We start from the raw sequence: 17500 nt of genomic DNA on the forward strand, positions 1-17500 counted from the left end.
AATCGATCTTATGCGCGAGGGCCCCGTTAATGATGCTATTAAGAAATCCTGGAGACGAAGAAAAGCATCTCCAACGCACTTGTTAACACCTTCCCAACCACACCCTCTCACGCAAAGAAACGGACCGACTGGGTTGGGCCTGATTATTTATTGCTCGGCTCTGCGGTGTGTGCGAATTAACTCGAAAGGAAATAGAAGGATGACCGAGCCTCACAGGACTCTCTGCTTCTCCCGTTCGATTGCCCTTCCTTTTGCGCTAAATGTAGTGCGCCCTGGGTCGGCCGGTATCGCCGCCAGATAAGCAAAGTAAAGTGAATAAACGATGGCCGTGGTGGGAACTTCCGGTGATGGTGGTGGTGGCGGCGGTGGATTGCGACAGCTTCGTTAAAGACAACACGAGTAAGAGGCACAAGAACTGTTTGCCTGCGGTCCCCAGGAGAAGGAGCGCAGATTCAACCGGGAAAGACGAAACCACGCGAACAAACACGAGCTGCGGTCAGGCGAATTGTTAAGCATGGCTTATCAGTCGTTTCCCACAGAGACTGCCGGACGCTAATGGAGTGCTGGTTGGTTCTTATTTTGAGAATATAGTTTTTTTTGTTTGCTCTTTCTAAACCACAAACGCGACGCGCGGAAGAGGAGACGGGCGTCAACGCCAGAAACACAGCAAAGCAATCTCTTATTGGTGCTTATCATTTGCGGATTTCGAATGGAGTCGCTTCGTCTCATTTGGGTCGTTGGGTTGGAATGTTAGAAGGTAAATCCCGTCCCGTTTGCAGCAACCTTATGTGAATGAAGCTGCTCTGCAATGCACCGGGGCGGGTGGTTTTGGGGCGATATGCGATGACAAACGGGCAGATAATGAAGACATGGCCCATAAATGATACGGCACTAAAGCGGCGCGTAAACCAAGCTAAATCGTAAGAATATCTGGGTGAATAAAAGTACACACGACCGATTGCAAAATATTCAGCAGGCAATTCGCGCCTTTATTCAAATTCGTTCGAACAGTAAAGACAAACTGGCTGACGATGATATGTGTGTAAATTAATAACTAGTAATATAAACAGATCAAATTATGGCGAAACTTCCGTACTGCCGTGGAACGTGTTTTCTTAGGATCAGTTCACTACATTTAAATGCTTAGCAAAATTTGAACGAAACAGTTGATCACTCTGGGAGCACATGGTGCTGGCGGTTCAGCGATTCCGCGACATACTAAACGATGGCTTGATGAAGACCCTCTCGTCGATCAGCTTCTGATAGATGAGGGTAGTGCAGTCTTCCTTGGTATACAGTTCCACCAGTGGCATCTCGTCCGCCGGCTCTGCCAGCTCTTCGAAGCTCTGCTCCCGCCGCTCGGCATCGTCACGGTTTCGTTTGTTCACCTTACCGACTACCCGAACGAAGAAAGTACGCTGCAGATGGGTCACTAGCTGCCGGGACACATCGTCCGGTCGTTGCTTAGGGTTAGGCTGCACACCGGCCAACCGAACGACCAAATTGTGTACCGGCACATTGCGCAACGCTATGGGACACATGCGGAGATCACGATCGATGGAAACGGCGGCCCGGTTTAGATAGTCGACGTACAGTACCCGGGCCGTGCGATCCTCCTCATCCCAGCCCTCGATGATTGCCCGATAGTACAGGCCATCTTCGGCGTACAGCGCCAAACAGGGCGACCCCGGTTCGAGCATCGTTGCCTGCCATTGGCGCAACTTGTTGGTAGATCTAGCGTATTCTTGTATCGATTTCGCCATCTGATCACACCGCTTCCGATGCCCTTCCAGATGGGGATAGATGTGCAGCGTGAGAGGATCCACGTAATTGGTGCAGGTAGCGTAGAAGCCGGTCTGGCTCGGGGTAAGCTCCATTACCCGGAACCCACGGAACGGCATCGCTCCTCCGCGTTTATACTCGACGACATCGACATCAATTATCTCACCATCATTATCATCATCATCGCCAGGTTCGAGCATCCGCTCCACCGAGCACAGCCGCGACGATGTCTCCAGCTCATTCGAAACAAACGTGGCCGGTGAAGGTAGCGGTGTGCTTAGCAACGACGAACCCTCCACAACCTCACCGCCGGCATCGGAAGAGGAAGCGGAAGAATGCTGATCGGGCGAAGGTGAGAAGAGGTTGAAGATCTGTGCACGGTTCGCCACATCACCGCTGGTATCATCCTCATTCCAGGCATACGGATCATCCAATTGTCCGTCCGCCGGGGCACCAGGAGAGCGACCAAACTGTTCCTGCACCTCATTCATCAGCGCAATGATGTCTTGGGCAGCACGGCTATTATGAGGCGGACTGAAGGTATCCTGTGCCACTAGCTGCTGGTGAGATCTGGGTTCGCTTAGATTCGCTTTTCGATTGGTACGCCTAACAAACAGCCCAGTATCCAGTGTGAGAAGCGCTTTATCAACGTACACTCCGACGACGTGCTCATCACCGATCGTCTGTAGAGTGCATAGCGGTGCCGCTGGATCCTGTGCTGTCCCATGTTGATCCACGACACGAACCGTACAGCGCTTACCGACGATGAGCGAATGTAACGTCTCAACCGCTGCCATTGTCCATCCGTTGGTGCCCGCCGGTTCGATATCGGCCAATCGTAGCCGGTACGCTTGTACCGGTATACGGGTGCAAATGGTTTCATCGCAAAGATCCGTCGCACCACACTGCTCCACGTTACCGTAATCGACGAACTGTACGCTAAACCGATCCTTCTTCACCTGCACCACCTTACCCCGGTACCACTGTCCATCAAGATAAAAGCGGGCAAGGCATGGATCTCCGACTAAAAAGTGCATCTTTCTTTTCTCCTGCCGCGCGGCGGTGCTCTCCACGTGCAACCGAATTCTTGCGGCCATCTGTGTCAACAGGGGCTCCTGGCACTCGTCGTGTAGGTACAGGGCACCATCGTCCGCCACAAACGTGGGCCTGCCAACGAAAATGGTCTTCTCGATCGGTGCACTCGGCGGTAACCAATCGCTAATCGGCATCGGCTGCTGATCGATCAGTGACAGCAGCTCTTCGCACGCACTGTCCGTAGCTGATCCGACGATGCCCCCCATCCTCACTGGAGCCGACGCCGTTTGGTTGCCGGTGACATCGTCGACGGTTCGAAAAAACTGCTGCATCTGTTCGAACCTCGCCCGGAACAGGGCACTGATCGCTTCCTCAAGTACTGCCTCCGGATTCTCACCGGCTCCGACCTTGTCGGGGGGCGCAGAACCAGGACGGGTAATGCAATGCGCCAGACCGGCGTCAATGAGCGATTGGTTGATGTTGATGTAACGATCGCGATGTGGTGCTAGCGGAGCTACTTTTTCTTTCATCACTGCCCACAGCACCACCGGCAGCTCACTATCTGGATTCTTCCTGTTAGCAACATCTAGAGAGATATAGTGTCGAGATGAGGCAGCGATCACATTTTTGAAACCATCGATCGACGATTGATTCCATTGCTTATTGCCTCCTACTGGCACTACATTGCCCAACCGACAACGCACGGCACCGGGTTGAATCTGGGCGAAACGTGGAGGCAGCCGAGCGATATTTGTCCGGTGTACGCTCACGCTTTTCGCCGTATCTATCAGGAGCATCTCGTAGAACGGCTCCGCTACTCCAGTTATGCATGCTCGGTACCATTCACTATCACTGCCCGGGCCGGTCGGTGTGAACGCAACACACAGGTCCCCGATGGCACGCTCTTCTTCCGGTTGCTCGTTCTCCTCTTCCAGCATTTGCTCCATGTACTGTTGAATCGTATGGTGCAGCTCCTCTAGAGCGGTCACGCACGATTCCAGCCGTATGTAGAATTCGGAAGGCGAGCAGATCGGTAACACCACCTGGACCGGGGTACGTGGATCCTTCAAGCGCTCTTTTCCTACCTTCGATGATGGCTGCGCGGCTAGCGCTGACTCTGGGGCCGGTTCAATCACTTCGATCATTTTTTTGGTACGATCAGCCACTGCCTTCACGGGACCACAGCAGATAGCGTGACCATTGCGAACGAGAGATCTGTAAACGAAGAGATTGAAAAAACGTTAAAACTCTTCGGCACATGCATCCGAATGCATCGAATCGCTTACCCATTAATGCAGGTGTCCATCGTCGATCGATTTAACAGATACAGCAGCACACTGTAGGAGTGATCCGATTCGCATCGCTCGATCGTCACCTCAAAGTCGCCCGCTTGACTGCTAACAACGGTATTGAACTCCGCTGTCGCCTCCTTGGACCACTGGGGCTCATCGCCATCAGCAGCGGTCGTAGTTGCCTTTGGATTGATGTGCGCCAGCCGGCACTCGAGGGCAAGCGGATGCATCCAGTAACAGTCAGCGGCTGGATTGAGCAGCCGTATGTTGTACCACGGTACGCACGCGTACTGGCGACCACTATCGATCGCCTTGACATCACATTCGGCTAAACCGACCCTCTCGATACGACCGCGCATCCAGCGTACGGTGCCGTCCTCTTCGTCGTGCCTGAAAACACAAATCAGCCCCACGAATGGGTGATACACTTTCGGTGCGTTCGGACCGTAGACATCCAGCAATTGTTGCAAAGGCTCGAGTTTCGTTTTCAGCCACAAACTAGGCATTAGCTGAAAACTGTCCGGTGAGCTGCTTTGCAAGATGGTGCACGGAAATGTATCTACCTCAGCAATCTGTGGTGATGGTAACATCTTCGCGTACGATTTGTACTGCCCATCAATCCATTTTTCATACCTCTGGCATACCGAAGCAGGCGGATCGGTTGTCAGGAGCGGTTTGCAAAAACCAAGATAGAATAGAGCGCCACGAAGCGATTGCAGTGGTTGGCGGCTTGAGCAACCCTCCGGTACAAGCAGATCGACGCAGGCGGTGATTTTCGAGTTTATGCTCAGCGTAGCCATCAACAGTGTCCTGTGGGCTATCAAATCAATCAGCACCTGGCGGCATTCGTCCAGTTTCGCATCCTGCCCACCCACCCGTTCCGGCGGTACCATCGTGAGACCGTACAATTGCACCTTCTGGGAACAACACTTTAAGGTGCGAAGTTCCTTCGAAATCGGACATATTTTACTCGCCGGCACTTGCTCTTTGTGTCCGAAGTCGACGTACAGCACGAGATACTGTTGGGATGGGTAAGCCTTTAGCACGCGCGCCCTGTACCACTTTGAGGGCCAGCTAAACGATGACGGTACGACGGGCTGCACGAGATACATGCCACCCTCGACGATCTCGAGTGGGTTCTCCGGACACTCCGAGGCGTACAGTCCGGCATCCAAGCTGCACATCTCCGCCATCATCTGCGCTTTCTGCACGAATAGTTCGCGCTGTACAAATATCTCGTGCGGAGAGTTCACGTTAGTCACAACGACCTTATCGTGGGGAATGAGTCCCCCTTTCTGTGCAGTCTGCGACGGCGAAGGCGATGACGAAGACGCCCTTGACGACGAAGGGGGGAGTGCTGCGACCGCTGATACTTCCGATGCATCCTTCGAAGGGCTTCTATTCTTTGACTTTGGTTTGTGCTTTGAGAAGCTGCCACTGTGCTTCTGCTCGCGTTGCTGCTTCAGTGGTGGGGTCTTTTCCTTCTCCCGTTGATGTGAATACGCCGATGAGCGATCAGACGATCGTTTGTGGTCCTTTGCTTCAGCCCCAACCACCGACGAGCTCTTTTGCTTCTCCCGCTGATATGATTGCGTCGATGATGAGCGATCGGACGATCGTTCGTGGCCCTTCTTCTTTGTCTTCTCCTTCTGCTTGCCCTCTGCGGTAAACGGTAACAATTTTATTTCCGCCAAATCCTTCCTTTCAACGACCATTGTGCCATAGCTGGGCATAGAGCGAAGGAACAAGGATTCTTCCACTGGATTACACCTGAAGGGCTTGCCATGTTGCTTTATGTCATCGAGCAGCATCAGTGGCGTTGTTTCCAGAAATTCCTTCACTTCCGCGCTGAACGCAAGCCACGCTTCCTTCGATCGATTACCGGTTGCTTGATCCTTTTTGTAATTTTTGACCTGTTTCAGGTAGCCTTTCAGTTGCTCCTGTGCCTGCTGCAATTGAGTTTGCGCTGCATCGAGCTGATGCCGCAGCACAACATACCGGCCCCGAATCTTGTTCATCATCTGTTGCTCGGCCAGCTGCAGTAGGTGGTGCCGCTTCAGGAAGCAACCGCTCACCTGTTCGATTGCCATGGTCACGTTCTCCTCCTGCTGGCGGCCACATGTTTCCAGTTTCTTCCTGTTGCGCTCGTACGAATGGAAGGCCTTTTCTAGCAGCTTCCGGACTTGCTCCACCGTATCTAGCTCGGAAGGTTGAAGCGTCCGAATCGCCGGTGCCGGAGAGTCCGCCCTTTTTCGGTCCGGGTTAGCAGGCAGGTGGTACTGGTCGAGATTGAGCAGCTCGTACTGGCCCTGCTGGATGACGCCAAGCAGGTACAGACTTGGTTGTAGCGACAACGGCGAATTTTCGTCGCTCAACAGCGGCGTTTCAGTTTGGCATTGCTGGCACACGACACCATTGCGGGTACGAAGCTCGAGGACACACGGCTCGCACAGGACATGCTGGCAATTCAACAGGAAAGGCAACCGTTTCACCAGCACATCCGGGGAGTTACTCGAGAACGGAAGCGAACAGGAGCGGCAGGTCGGTGGCTCAATCCAGGTTAGGGAACGCCCGCTGTACACCAGATTCTCAATATTCACCGTGTTCGCCATGGTTCTCACATTTCCTGCTGACTCGTGGAAATTTCCTGGAAAAAATACCGGCAAGTTTAGTTTTCAAACCAGAGCAGGACGCCGCACAGAACCCATATAGACATTTGAACCGGTAACAGCGGTATTGGGAGAAAATCACGACTTTTTTGGGAGGAATTAATCGGTTCATGGCTCCAATCGGTTTCGACCAGACTTTTTCAAAAGGCACTGCTACACGGAGCGTAACCTTAAAAATTAATGCCAAAAGTTTACACTGTTTGCAAACCGGAGGGCTCGCAATATGTACTTTTTGTGGTTTACATCGATAGTGAGTGACCATTGTTAGTATGTTCAATCCTTTTCTTCCACAAAACGACCTTAATTTCCTAAACCCGGCCACGTAAAAATATTAGTTTTTATATTTGCGCTACAGATTCCGTGTAGCAGGGCCTTAATGCTCTCCAACCGGTTTCGAGCAAGACCGATTTTTCACCGGTTCGAGGCTTTTTTTACGCCGTCCCATACTGCCTTTCGTTGGATAAAGTCGTACTTTGGTCCTACTGAAACGGCATACTTTCCGTACTTGGGCTACATGGGCATGGGCATGCTTTGTTTTTCGAGTCGTGCGTGCGTGCTGCGTGCGTGAAATTTTTCGGTCCTCGCGCGATCTCAGCAGCTCCGGTTCTCGCGGGCTCGCTCATTTTCCCCAATTTTTCCAGCGCCGGGCAGTGAAAACATGGAGATCAGCAAAACGATTGGCATCGCGGCTGGTGTCGCCGGAACGCTTTTCCTCGGGTACTGCATATACTTCGACCACAAGCGGCGAAAGGATCCGAGCTTCAAGAAGAAGTTGCGCGAAAGTAAGCAACATCCGGAGGGATCGGCGGAAGGGGGGAAACGGGGCCGTGGCCCCCGTTCGACAGCCCCCAGCAGAGTGCCCAGTTCGAGGGCAAAACGGTGGCAAAAATGGAGCCTGATTTCTCTTTTCCCACGCTCGCTGCGTGCTCTGGCAACCCCCAAAAACGCATGTTTTGCCAGCAGCTACTAGGATTACTAGGATCCGTGTGATGTTCTAACTTTTCCATTCTCTCTCTCTCTCTCACACACGCACGCATATAGGACGGAAGAACAAGAAGTCGGCGGCATCGGCAGGCCCAAGGACAACAATCCCCAACCTAACAGATCACGAGGAGGTGCAAAGGTGGGTAAATGCATGCCCAAAATGTACTTCTGTGCGTGCGTGCGTGCTGTGTGTGTGTGTGTTTGGATCGATTTTCCCACCGCTCCCGTCCCCGCGCCTTACAACGAGTTCTGATGTTGTCATCGTGTGTTGCGGGGGGTTGTGTGAAGAAGGCTTCTCGACCGGCTCGAGCCGTTTATGTAATCACAGCATGAGAGAGCGAACCATGAACCACAACCCCAAAAACAGGGGACAACAGCTGGGCTCGTGGAACACTTCGAAATCAAAAGTTGTTCACAACAATGTATTTCAACTTTCCTCCGGAACCGTTTTATTTAATTTCGTACTTTTGTTTTTCCTCTTTTTTTTTTTAGATTCTTCCTCCAGGAGATCCAGCGGGGTGAATCGCTCATTGCGGCCGGTGACATTGAGAACGGGGTCGAGCATTTAGCCAACGCGGTCATCGTGTGCGGCCAACCGACGCAACTGCTGCAGGTAAGCAGCACACTTGCAGCGTAAAACTCCCCCTCGCAGCAACCCGTCTCTAATGGTCCCCACTGTGTGTGTGTCCCCTTCCCCTGCAGATCCTCCAGCAGACGCTGCCAGCCCAGGTGTTCGCCCTGCTGATCACGCGCATGCGACAGTACGGTAGCCAGCAGGCCGGAGAGAACGACAAAGCCAAGCTGCAGGAGATGAACGACGATCTGGAGTAGCGAGCTTCACGGGAGGTGAAGTCCTGCTGGTGAGGCCAGCGAGAAGATAGAGAGCCCACCCTCACACACTACAAGCAATCGAATCAGCTCCGAATCCTGGCTGACTGGCTAACTTCTTACTTCTCGTCGTCGTTGTCGTCGAATTTCGTATCGTAGCTGCACAAAATCGTTCTCTACGCCGTAGTAGTAAAATCCCGTTTAGTTCTTACTTGGAAGCCCTACTAGCCCAACGTCGTACCGTTACCAGTCTTAACGCATGAAGAACCCAAACACCTCTTGATCCCTGACTGCGCGTGTGCGATCGCGTCGCTCCGTTGCTGCCCGTTCTTTGCGAAACCGAGAACATCACGATCGGATCGAACCAGGGTGACGGGTGAATACTGGCGAGTACCGGCCTAACCCAACAACACCCCTTCACATGAAGATCATTGCGGATTACGAACACAAACACGCAAACACACAAAATAAACAATACTACCTATATAAAACGGAAACTACGGAATTACTACTACTCGCTGCACTTACAAGCGTGCTCCCTATATAGTACCTCCTACGTTTGGAACAAGAACCACAACAACAGCCGGCGAGGATCGGTGAAAAGGGGAGAGCGAACGCGCACTGACCTTGCAAGGTAACAGAACACACCCATATAAATAGAGATTTATGTACGAGACAAATGCTAGCTTTTGTGGAGATAATAAAGCGATAATCCAGTGTTATTTCATGGGCACCGTCCCGTGAGACCGTTAGTGCAAACCTTGATCGATCATATCCGCGTCTCTTCTTACCGGGTCTTTGGTTCATCCAAATACTATAACTGTTTACCTGATCCTGGCTTCTGGCGCGCGACCACTCCACATGCGCTCTGGAGGTAACGTGTTTCCCTTCGTTGATCGTATGCTGGCTGCAGCTGCATCATTGCATCGTGCGTTTCGAGTTTCGGCCAGCGTTGGCAACCATCCAACTATCCACTCAACCAGCGATCCTGAGATGTGATCGCGTACCCTTCGCAGTTTAAATCTAACACCACTGTCGGTCGGTTCGTTTCACTATTTTCACCGTCGTTACCCTATACGCTAGCGATCTCCTCCCAGAACACGTGTTGCTCGCGGATAAGTAATTCGAACAGATGCGGTTGATGCGCAGGAGTGATTAGGAAATTGGCACGCATGGACAGCAGAGGAAGGAAGGAGCGTGATGCCTGTGTGCCATTTTGTGCGAGTGAAAACCCTATTTTTAAACACCAACGGGCGTGCGTTTGGCTTCCAGCAGTTTAAGGCAGGAACCGACCAAGGAGCACCGTGCGTACCGTTGGGATCGCGTGTCACCGGAGGAATCTAGAACAATTCCGATAAAGGTCGCTACCTGCCAACGGTGTCGGTTTAAAGTTTGATTCATTATCTGTCTGACTTTCGATTTCTAGTTCTGTCCCCTGCTTCCTGTGCGTGGGGCAATCGGAATCGATTATCGGTTCAATTATCGGTCCCACCGATTGTCTCTCATGATTGCCCATAATCTGTGCGACAAATACGCCCATCGACCTCTCGTTTATCGGCGTTCGTAACTCTTGTAGGAATAGCCCACAGATTGCCCACGGGGCCTTTGCTACGGGTAGCCGCGTGTGCGTGTGCCAATCCTTCAAGGCTATTCTCGGTCCCGACCGAATATGCGGGCGTGTTAGAGATTCGCGCCTCAGTTTTGTCCGTGTCTACATGTCCATCCTATCCCTGGTTGTCTGTGGTTTCGTGTAAATGGCGAGTTGTAGATGCAGGAACGTGTTCACCAAAAATAGCGACCAATACGTTTAATCGCTGGATGCGCGACGCCCACACGATTCGCTTGATCGTTAAATCGTCCCCAAGATATCAAGAAAGGGTGGCGATATTCATTCGCTTCGGCTTATCTGCGTCTCTTTGTCTCGGACCAACGGCAACGACGATAGAGCGTGTAGAGTGGTCCACAGTCAAACGTTGTCCGGTCTCAAAACGCACGTGCCACGATGCAGCAACTGCGAGCAGCAGCTCTAGCTGTTTTTCGATTGTCCATCACAGTGTTTCTACTCTCCCTGGCCACCGTTGTACAATGCGACCTGAAAGTGTTTCCTTCAGAGCAACTATCGATCATGGAGGGGGCCGGATTTCTGGCTTATCTCGATGCTCCCCTGAGTACACGTTGGATACACTGTTCGGTGCAGATCAACGGCCAATCCTACAGTCTGGACAGTGATCAGGTACACACGGTCGGTGGCAAAACGACGGTCGAACGGTTCGATACGAGTCGGTGCGGTTTACGGGTCATGAGCCTTCAGAAATCCCTTGAATCCAGCTGGCTACTGTACGGTACGGATGAGGCCGGTCTCGATGGGAACGCTACACTGAAGCTCACCGTCTTGTGTAAGTGTTGGCCGGGCGCTAAACACGCCACACCCTTTTAATCTGTCTCCCTTTGCGTAGCCATCCAGTTTGTGGATCAGCTTAATATTACCGCCACGGGCACGTCGCCCTCGGTTACGGTGCGGTGTCCAGATGGTGGTAATCCCCGCCACTGCCGTATTATCGACTCGGAGCAGAACGTGTACGAGGTGTGCTCCAAGTATGTGGAGATCAACGAGAAACACAGTACCTTCTGGTGCCACTCGCTATTTTGGGGCGATATGACGGAGCGGATCACGAAGATCAACGTGCACGTGCAAGGTTTGTATGCATTGCGGCAGTAGTAGCACGTGATCGCAAATTAAATGGCGTTCTTATATATTTTCAGAGGATGATAGTGATGTGAAGGCGACGATCGAGGAAACGGATACGCACGTGGTGCTGAGCTGCCATTACCGGCGATCGGTTAGCTTGTGCCGGGCTCACTCCGAAACCGATAACCGCCAGATGATGCTAATGGATGGTACGCTGGCCGATCGATACTCGTCTTACGACACTAAGTAAGAAAGGCCACCTATTAATCCCGGTTACGGGTTGTCCGATTGACTGTTAATCTATTCCTATTATTCCCTTTTCACATCCACAATAGGATTAATGCTGGTATATGCTCGCTAGAGATCAAAAAACCACTCATCCCGGGTGATATCGGTCTGTGGCGTATTTATCAGCATATCTCCCCGAACGATCACACCGGCTGTGTGTTCGATCTAGGAAAAAAACTTGCGGCAAATCAGGCGGTCAGATCGGGCTCGGCATTCATTCACACCCGGACGGATACCGGAAGCAACCGGCATCAGGAACAGCTACAGCAGATAAATCCCACCCGAATCGAGATATTCCATGATCCACGTTCCTCGACCACAACACAAACCCAGTTGACCTGTGAGGTGCCGTACGCCCTTCAGTATTGCTATCTTTCGGGTCCAACCACCGGTGATTATGCGCCGCAGCGATTCGATTACCTGAAATCCCTCGGTCAGTGTCGGTTCGATGTGGCCAACATTACGGCCGGTACGTGGGCTTGCGGTATCAACGATGAGCATGGTGCCGAGGATCATCTAACGTACTACGATGTACGGGTTTACGAGCAACCGGCTCGGGTCGTGACCGGTGGCACCGTAACGGCAAGCATCGGTGATCGTAAGGAGCGCCTGCTCTGTAAGACGATCCTTGATCTACCGATCGATTTGTGCCGTTTTCTGGATCCTGCCGGTGAGGTGCACGGTCTGTCGGATATGATGAAACCATCGAGCGAGTCCCGGTTCCGGTATCATGGGGCGGGCTTGCGCGAGGGTGAATGTGGCCTCGAGATTGCCGAGCTGGAGGAGAAGGACTTTGGCCGCTGGAAGTGTCTGCTGAAGGTGCGCAACCGGGAGTACGAAATTCCGATGGACGTCGTTGAGGAAGGTGAGGTAATGGTGCTGCATCGATCACAATCGTTCCATCTACGCATCTCGTTTCGGCTCTCGATCCCTAGCCATCATCCACAGGCGCACAGCATGCATTTCCCCGAGGTGGATTGGATTCTAATTTTCACATTTTCTCTGTTCCTTCCTGTACAACTACAGCTTTGAGCGTTGGCGCGATTGTTGGTATTTGCCTCGCCGGTACGATCGTCCTGATGGGCATCGGGTTCTTCGTGTACAGGCGTATGAACCGCCGCTACTCCGGACCCAGCTATACCGTGTCGTCGAGCATGACGAACGTTTCGAACGGTTCCCATCAATCGTGAGCAAACGAAGGTGACGACCCAGGAGAAGGTCTGCGGGTCAGATTGCTTCCACGTTGTTTCAATGTCGCTGCTATTCGATTTACGTTATCATGTGTACAATTGTTGTTTGTTTGTTTATTTGTTTGTTTTATTGCCACTTGTTATTTGGTTTTTTGGTTGGCGCATTCAAATAAAGTTCCGCTCCGGAAGATGCTTATTTTGTGTATGTTTGTGTGTGTGTGTGTGTAATAGGAATGTTTGAGCATTTTGTTTAAGTTGTAAGTCTCCGACATGAATTAGGAAATGTTCGTGTACTCGTTCGATCGAGCCGCACCGAGCAGCAACAGCGTCCGGGCAAACTTACCCTTATGCCGGCAGCAAAGCAACCGCACGCAAACGAGAAAGACGACCCCGCACACGACGTAGACGGAATTGCGGAACAGCAGCTTGCGCCTCAACCACGATCGATACTCGTCGTAGTACTGGAACCGATTCCGGTACATGGCCTCCAGCTCGAAACTGCTGCGTGCCGGAAAGAGACTGAGATAGAAATCCTCCAGCAGTGCGGCGACGAGCTGATTCTCTTCCGGTCGATCACCGCTCAGGTTGTCGTTGATGCAGTTAAACTTTTTCGGTGACTTGCGTAGCTCGTCGAGCGCATCGACGACCTGCGTGATGTTAGAGGTGAGCATCTTAAAATTACTGTACAAACCGGCCGTCTTGGGACTGACGTGGAACCGATACCGTGGCACTTTGCCAAAGTTGGCCCGCAGCATATCGGCCAGCTCGCTGCATGCCATCACCAGTGCCCGAGTGACGGTTGGCTAGGAGACGGATGGCAGCAAACGTAGTAATCGTAAGCAAAGGGAACGGATGCACGCAGCCTACTGGGGATACTCACAATTGTCGAGTCTTCGTATCGTTCGTAGACAAGCGTCGGATAGACGCGTCGTTGATCCTGCTGATGCTCGAGAGGAAGATAATTGTTCTGCTGCAGCGAACAGTTGGTAACGACTTCCTCGAAGAACCGCACCGCGGACCAATCCAGCGGAAGGCTGTAAACCTTTGCCAACAGTGTACGAATTTCCCGATCGGACCAGGTACTACAAATAAATGAACCAACGAATTGGGAGTAAGAAAATACCAATCTGATGCTCATTTGATCCTCTGCGGTGGTCTACGTACCCCGAGGAATCGGTGTCGAAATCGTCAAAGATTTCGCCGACGGTTTTGTTGCGCGTTTCGCTCATCAGAAAGTGGTAGTAGCTGAACGCGTACTGCATATCGTTTTCCGCCCGAAACCGGTGTTGCTTCGTGACGCGAAACTCTTTCCGGAAGCGCTCCAACATACGTTCGATAATCTCGACGTCTAGCAGGAAGCCCACGTGAGCCAGCACCTTCCGATGGTGGAAACCGTATGCCAGATTGAACACACGGTTCGTGTGGATCAGCGATTGTGCGAACATGTCCTGTGAGGAGCTTTTCGCTGGCATCGTTCCATTCACCAGCGATGATCGCTGATGGTGTCCCTGTTTACGGTCTTGTGGCAACCGTTGGTGCCTCACGTGATGCTGCTGTTGCTTATTGCTTTTCATCTTTTCCTGATTGAACCGCTCGACCAGCTGGCGCGTGGAAGAGGTATCGTTGCCGGCGGTTCGCTTACGGAAGATCTCGTAAATATCACGGATGTTCTCCGATCGTTGATTCCCCAAGGTACGGCTGCCCCTGGCGGCCGGTACCCTCGGGAATATCTTTGGCACTTCGATGAACATCGCCTCATCCGGTTCCTCGTCGGGCGGCTCATCCTGAGGATCACCGTAGTCGGACTGATCGTGCAGATGTAATCCTTCGTGCGGTCCATCGTAATCCGGATGATCACAGTCACCGCCGTCAAACTGGCAGGCCTCGACATGGCAATCGTGATCGCAGGAACCATCGCCTACGAACATCCAGAGACAGTCGGGTGCACAGTCCGGTACGATCCAGGCCGTAAACACCTTGACGCCCTCCGCTAGCGTTTGCAGATCGTCCGGGTAGAGTGGCGCACCGAGGAAGATGTCATCGTTCAGGTACAGAAACTGGCGCGATAGGCCCGGGATACGATGAATGAACGTTTCGATGGCCGCACTGGAGAACGTGGGCAGTGCCGTTTCGTCGTCCGCGATCTCCGCGTGCGTCACGAGACGCAAGCGAGGATGCTCGAGATTTAACCAGCCCGGCACCTGCCCATTCGTCACGATGTACACGTTACGCACCCACGGTGCGTACTTCTCCAGCGAACGGAGCGAGTAGCGCAGCTCGTTCTTATCATCGTACCGTGCCTTATCGTATTGCCGGGGCGAGTATTCCGTCAGCTGGGCTAGGAAGCTGGGATCACTACCGTTCACCCAGGTGTACACTACGTCTATCACTTCGTAGCAGTTCTGGCAGGCATGTTTGGACGTATGCTGGAAGAAGGACGGGGAGAGTGACGCAGTTTCAGAGATCATGCAGTATCAAAAGGACTCCCTACCACCGGGAGGCTTACCGTTATAAGTAGAGATAGGATAATGTAAGAGATGGTGAGCAGGGCTAGGAGCGTTACGATACAGCAGGCCCGGAACCGGAACTTGCCCGTTCGAAGACCACCACCCGAGGAACTGCAACGTGCGACGAGCCGCTTTCGCCGTGTAAAGTCCATTTCGTGCGTGTTATGCTTCCGCTCCCGGAATCGCCGCTCATCGTGATCGTGAATTCTTCTTGCGTTGTTAACTTAGCCCCACCATGGACACCTTTATTTTTTAATAAATCGCACGGGGAATCCTTTCCAAAATCCTTGCACGAATCACCGCGGTTTTCGTTTTTCGCATCTGCCGACTCTTGGAGCCCGCTCTGTAAACGCAACAGTCCGATTTTTAGCTGCTCGAGTGCTCGAACGTGTGTGTGCCTGCGTGCGTGGGAAAATCCGTGTGTGTGCACCCTGGGAAGAAGAAGCGCGTTTTCCCGTTTTCTTTTTTCGCTTCATTTTCCCTTGCTGTTAACCCGTTCGTGCGATCGCTCTCCACCACCCACCCCCGTCGTGAAAGTGGCCGTGCGTGCGTGAATGAAAAAAGGGCGTGCGAAAAGTGAAACGGGTGGAAAACGGTCGTCGTCTGGTTGTTGACCGCAGCCTTCGCCGCCGTCGCCGTCGCGGGAGAAAAAGGTGGGCCACGGTGCGTGTGTGAGGTTGTGCGTGCGTATCGCGGTCACAGCAGGAAATTGCTCGCGGTGCCAATAAATGGACCGTTCGGGCTGCTGAGTTTCCCCACACACACGCCTACTGCGAGGTGTGTGCGTGCGTGTGTTTGTGTGTGTGTCGCGGTGTACGTGCGCGTGAAAATGTGTCCACCAGCAGCGGAAAACTGCCGCGGAACACGCCGACGACGGGTGACGGTAGTGACTGCTGCGAGGGGGGCCTAGAAGAAGCGGGTCGTCTAGCTTTCACCCGGTCGATCGGGTGCCAGCACACCAACCTGCCCTTGGTGTGGTAGAGCGAAGGAGAGAGAGAAAGAGAGAGAGCGTGAGATAGTGAGCAAGGGAGAGAGAAAGGGAGAGAGAAAGTGCGAAAGAGGTAAAGGGAAGGAGGAAGAAGGAGCAAAAGTTCTGAAGCAAAATGTCAACCTCCGGTGGACCGAGTGCCGGTGGCAGTGGCGGAACCCTGCCGGCACTGCTGATGGCCAACGGTGGCGGAGGAAAGCTGTCCAGCATCAACAGCAACTGCAGCATCAGTAAACCGGATGTGAAACCTTCGCTGGGGGGCACCACCGGTGGCCCCGGCAGTAAGGTGCTGCTCGGTGGCGATAAGCACGAGACCTGGCAGATGGAGCTGCTGATGGAGCGGCTCCGCACGAAGGCCAAATCGGCCCAATACAAATCCTTTCCCGAGATGTCGAAATCCGTCCGGATGTCGCTGTTGGTAAGTCGAAGCAAGCCCTCAGGGAAGCGACCACAAAGTGCACACTGACCGTTTCGTGTTGGTTTTGCAGGAAAAGAGATACGCGCTCGATGCAGTGGAGAAGTCCAACCTGCAGAAGACACTGGACAGTATGCAGTACTGCATTAAGGTGACCACGAGGCAGGGCTTGGTCGAGCGCCTCGACTGTCTCACCCGGCAACTAGGGTAAGTAGTGGACAATTAGACACGGTCACCGAGAGGGTGGTAATAGAAATGCGTCTTCTCCGTTGCAGCCTCAAACTGAGCGAGGATACATCCGGTCTGTTCATCTCGTCCGACATGTTCTACCTCGAGATCATCCTCGATCCGTTGCTGGGTACGGTGCAGGACGTCAAGGTGCACCACGAGTGTAAGATGAAGCAGCAGAGCTGCAGCGAGCTCGTCGCCTGCCTGCAGCGCGGTGACTTTGCCGATTTCACGACCCAGCTCGAGGGATTGGCCTCCATCTACCAGCTAAACGCGGAGAAGAAGATCAAGGTGAATGCCTTTGTTGCGCTCCAAGCGCTCGAGACGGATCTGCACACGCTCTACACGCTCACGGCGAACCGGTACACGGAGATACACTCGCTGCTGTTACAATCACCGCTCGGTGTGCTGCAGAAGCGTCGCGGTGGCCATCCGATGCGGCTGACCTACTTCGTACCACCGTACGAGCTGCTCGATTCGGCGACACGCACCATGAACGTCCTGTCGGCCGAACTGATCGCACGCGAGCGGATCGGTTGCAGCGTAACCGTCGTCCTGGAGGCAGCCAGTGCGAACAAACTGCAAATCCAACCGCTCCTGATTCC

At 53.0% G+C, this 17500-nt stretch overlaps 5 protein-coding genes across 7 annotated transcripts in view; 3 read left to right on the forward strand and 2 right to left on the reverse strand.

The window, feature by feature from the left end:
* Positions 1 to 978: 978 nt before the first annotated feature.
* Positions 979 to 6775, reverse strand: LOC125957752 (RING finger protein 17). Its single transcript, XM_049690643.1, has 2 exons — positions 4104 to 6775; positions 979 to 4032 (listed from the first exon to the last, which is right to left on the reverse strand). Exons 1-2 carry the CDS (start codon positions 6719 to 6721, stop codon positions 1200 to 1202), a joined length of 5451 nt encoding a protein of 1816 aa, XP_049546600.1. The 5' UTR covers positions 6722 to 6775; the 3' UTR covers positions 979 to 1199.
* Positions 6776 to 7309: 534 nt separating this feature from the next.
* LOC125957753 (mitochondrial import receptor subunit TOM20 homolog) lies at positions 7310 to 9344 on the forward strand. The gene is made up of 4 exons (XM_049690645.1): positions 7310 to 7560; positions 7820 to 7901; positions 8255 to 8375; positions 8465 to 9344. Exons 1-4 carry the CDS (start codon positions 7437 to 7439, stop codon positions 8591 to 8593), a joined length of 456 nt encoding a protein of 151 aa, XP_049546602.1. The 5' UTR covers positions 7310 to 7436; the 3' UTR covers positions 8594 to 9344.
* Positions 9345 to 9661: 317 nt separating this feature from the next.
* Positions 9662 to 12773, forward strand: LOC125958385 (uncharacterized). 3 transcript variants are annotated; one of them, XM_049691678.1, is made up of 6 exons: positions 9662 to 9950; positions 10017 to 10986; positions 11047 to 11286; positions 11354 to 11525; positions 11615 to 12432; positions 12594 to 12773. In XM_049691678.1, the coding sequence occupies exons 2-6, from the start codon at positions 10593 to 10595 to the stop codon at positions 12755 to 12757; spliced, it is 1788 nt and encodes a 595-aa protein (XP_049547635.1). In that variant the 5' UTR covers positions 9662 to 9950; positions 10017 to 10592; the 3' UTR covers positions 12758 to 12773. The 3 variants fall into 3 exon arrangements, with proteins under 3 accessions (XP_049547635.1, XP_049547634.1, XP_049547636.1); XM_049691677.1 differs by having other exon boundaries at positions 9662 to 10986; XM_049691679.1 differs by having other exon boundaries at positions 9662 to 10986; positions 11615 to 12437; positions 12594 to 12725.
* A 211-nt stretch (positions 12774 to 12984) lies between these two features.
* Positions 12985 to 15584, reverse strand: LOC125958383 (N-acetylglucosamine-1-phosphotransferase subunits alpha/beta). The gene is made up of 4 exons (XM_049691676.1): positions 15264 to 15584; positions 13922 to 15183; positions 13638 to 13839; positions 12985 to 13560 (listed from the first exon to the last, which is right to left on the reverse strand). Exons 1-4 carry the CDS (start codon positions 15414 to 15416, stop codon positions 13033 to 13035), a joined length of 2145 nt encoding a protein of 714 aa, XP_049547633.1. The 5' UTR covers positions 15417 to 15584; the 3' UTR covers positions 12985 to 13032.
* Positions 15585 to 15691: 107 nt separating this feature from the next.
* The window catches only part of LOC125957117 (mediator of RNA polymerase II transcription subunit 1), an 8491-nt gene continuing 6682 nt past the window's right edge, over positions 15692 to 17500 (forward strand). Inside the window, exons 1-3 of the mRNA XM_049689563.1 lie at positions 15692 to 16670; positions 16741 to 16874; positions 16943 to 17500. The exon at positions 16943 to 17500 is cut by the window's right edge and continues 3794 nt beyond it. Coding sequence (XP_049545520.1) covers positions 16368 to 16670; positions 16741 to 16874; positions 16943 to 17500 — 995 coding nt within the window. The 5' untranslated portion in view covers positions 15692 to 16367. The remainder of the gene's footprint in view (positions 16671 to 16740; positions 16875 to 16942) is intronic.

The sequence above is a fragment of the Anopheles darlingi genome, chromosome 3 (assembly GCF_943734745.1).
Source record: "Anopheles darlingi chromosome 3, idAnoDarlMG_H_01, whole genome shotgun sequence".
Lineage (NCBI taxonomy): Eukaryota > Metazoa > Arthropoda > Insecta > Diptera > Culicidae > Anopheles > Anopheles darlingi.

Excerpts from the sequence above, each read along its gene's own strand:
- LOC125957752 (XM_049690643.1), bottom strand. The coding sequence starts at position 6,721 with ATGGCGAACACGGTGAATATTGAGAATCTGGTGTACAGCGGGCGTTCC. Across the intron at positions 4,033-4,103 it reads ATGGACACCTGCATTAATGG|ATCTCTCGTTCGCAATGGTC; the intron begins GTAAGCGATTCG and ends CTTCGTTTACAG.
- LOC125957753 (XM_049690645.1), top strand. The coding sequence starts at position 7,437 with ATGGAGATCAGCAAAACGATTGGCATCGCGGCTGGTGTCGCCGGAACG. Across the intron at positions 7,902-8,254 it reads GATCACGAGGAGGTGCAAAG|ATTCTTCCTCCAGGAGATCC; the intron begins GTGGGTAAATGC and ends TTTTTTTTTTAG. Across the intron at positions 8,376-8,464 it reads AACCGACGCAACTGCTGCAG|ATCCTCCAGCAGACGCTGCC; the intron begins GTAAGCAGCACA and ends CTTCCCCTGCAG.
- LOC125958385 (XM_049691677.1), top strand. The coding sequence starts at position 10,593 with ATGCAGCAACTGCGAGCAGCAGCTCTAGCTGTTTTTCGATTGTCCATC. Across the intron at positions 11,526-11,614 it reads TACTCGTCTTACGACACTAA|GATTAATGCTGGTATATGCT; the intron begins GTAAGAAAGGCC and ends CATCCACAATAG. Across the intron at positions 12,433-12,593 it reads GATGGACGTCGTTGAGGAAG|CTTTGAGCGTTGGCGCGATT; the intron begins GTGAGGTAATGG and ends GTACAACTACAG.
- LOC125958383 (XM_049691676.1), bottom strand. The coding sequence starts at position 15,416 with ATGGACTTTACACGGCGAAAGCGGCTCGTCGCACGTTGCAGTTCCTCG. Across the intron at positions 13,840-13,921 it reads TTCGACACCGATTCCTCGGG|TACCTGGTCCGATCGGGAAA; the intron begins GTACGTAGACCA and ends ATTTATTTGTAG. Across the intron at positions 13,561-13,637 it reads GATACGAAGACTCGACAATT|CCAACCGTCACTCGGGCACT; the intron begins GTGAGTATCCCC and ends TCCGTCTCCTAG.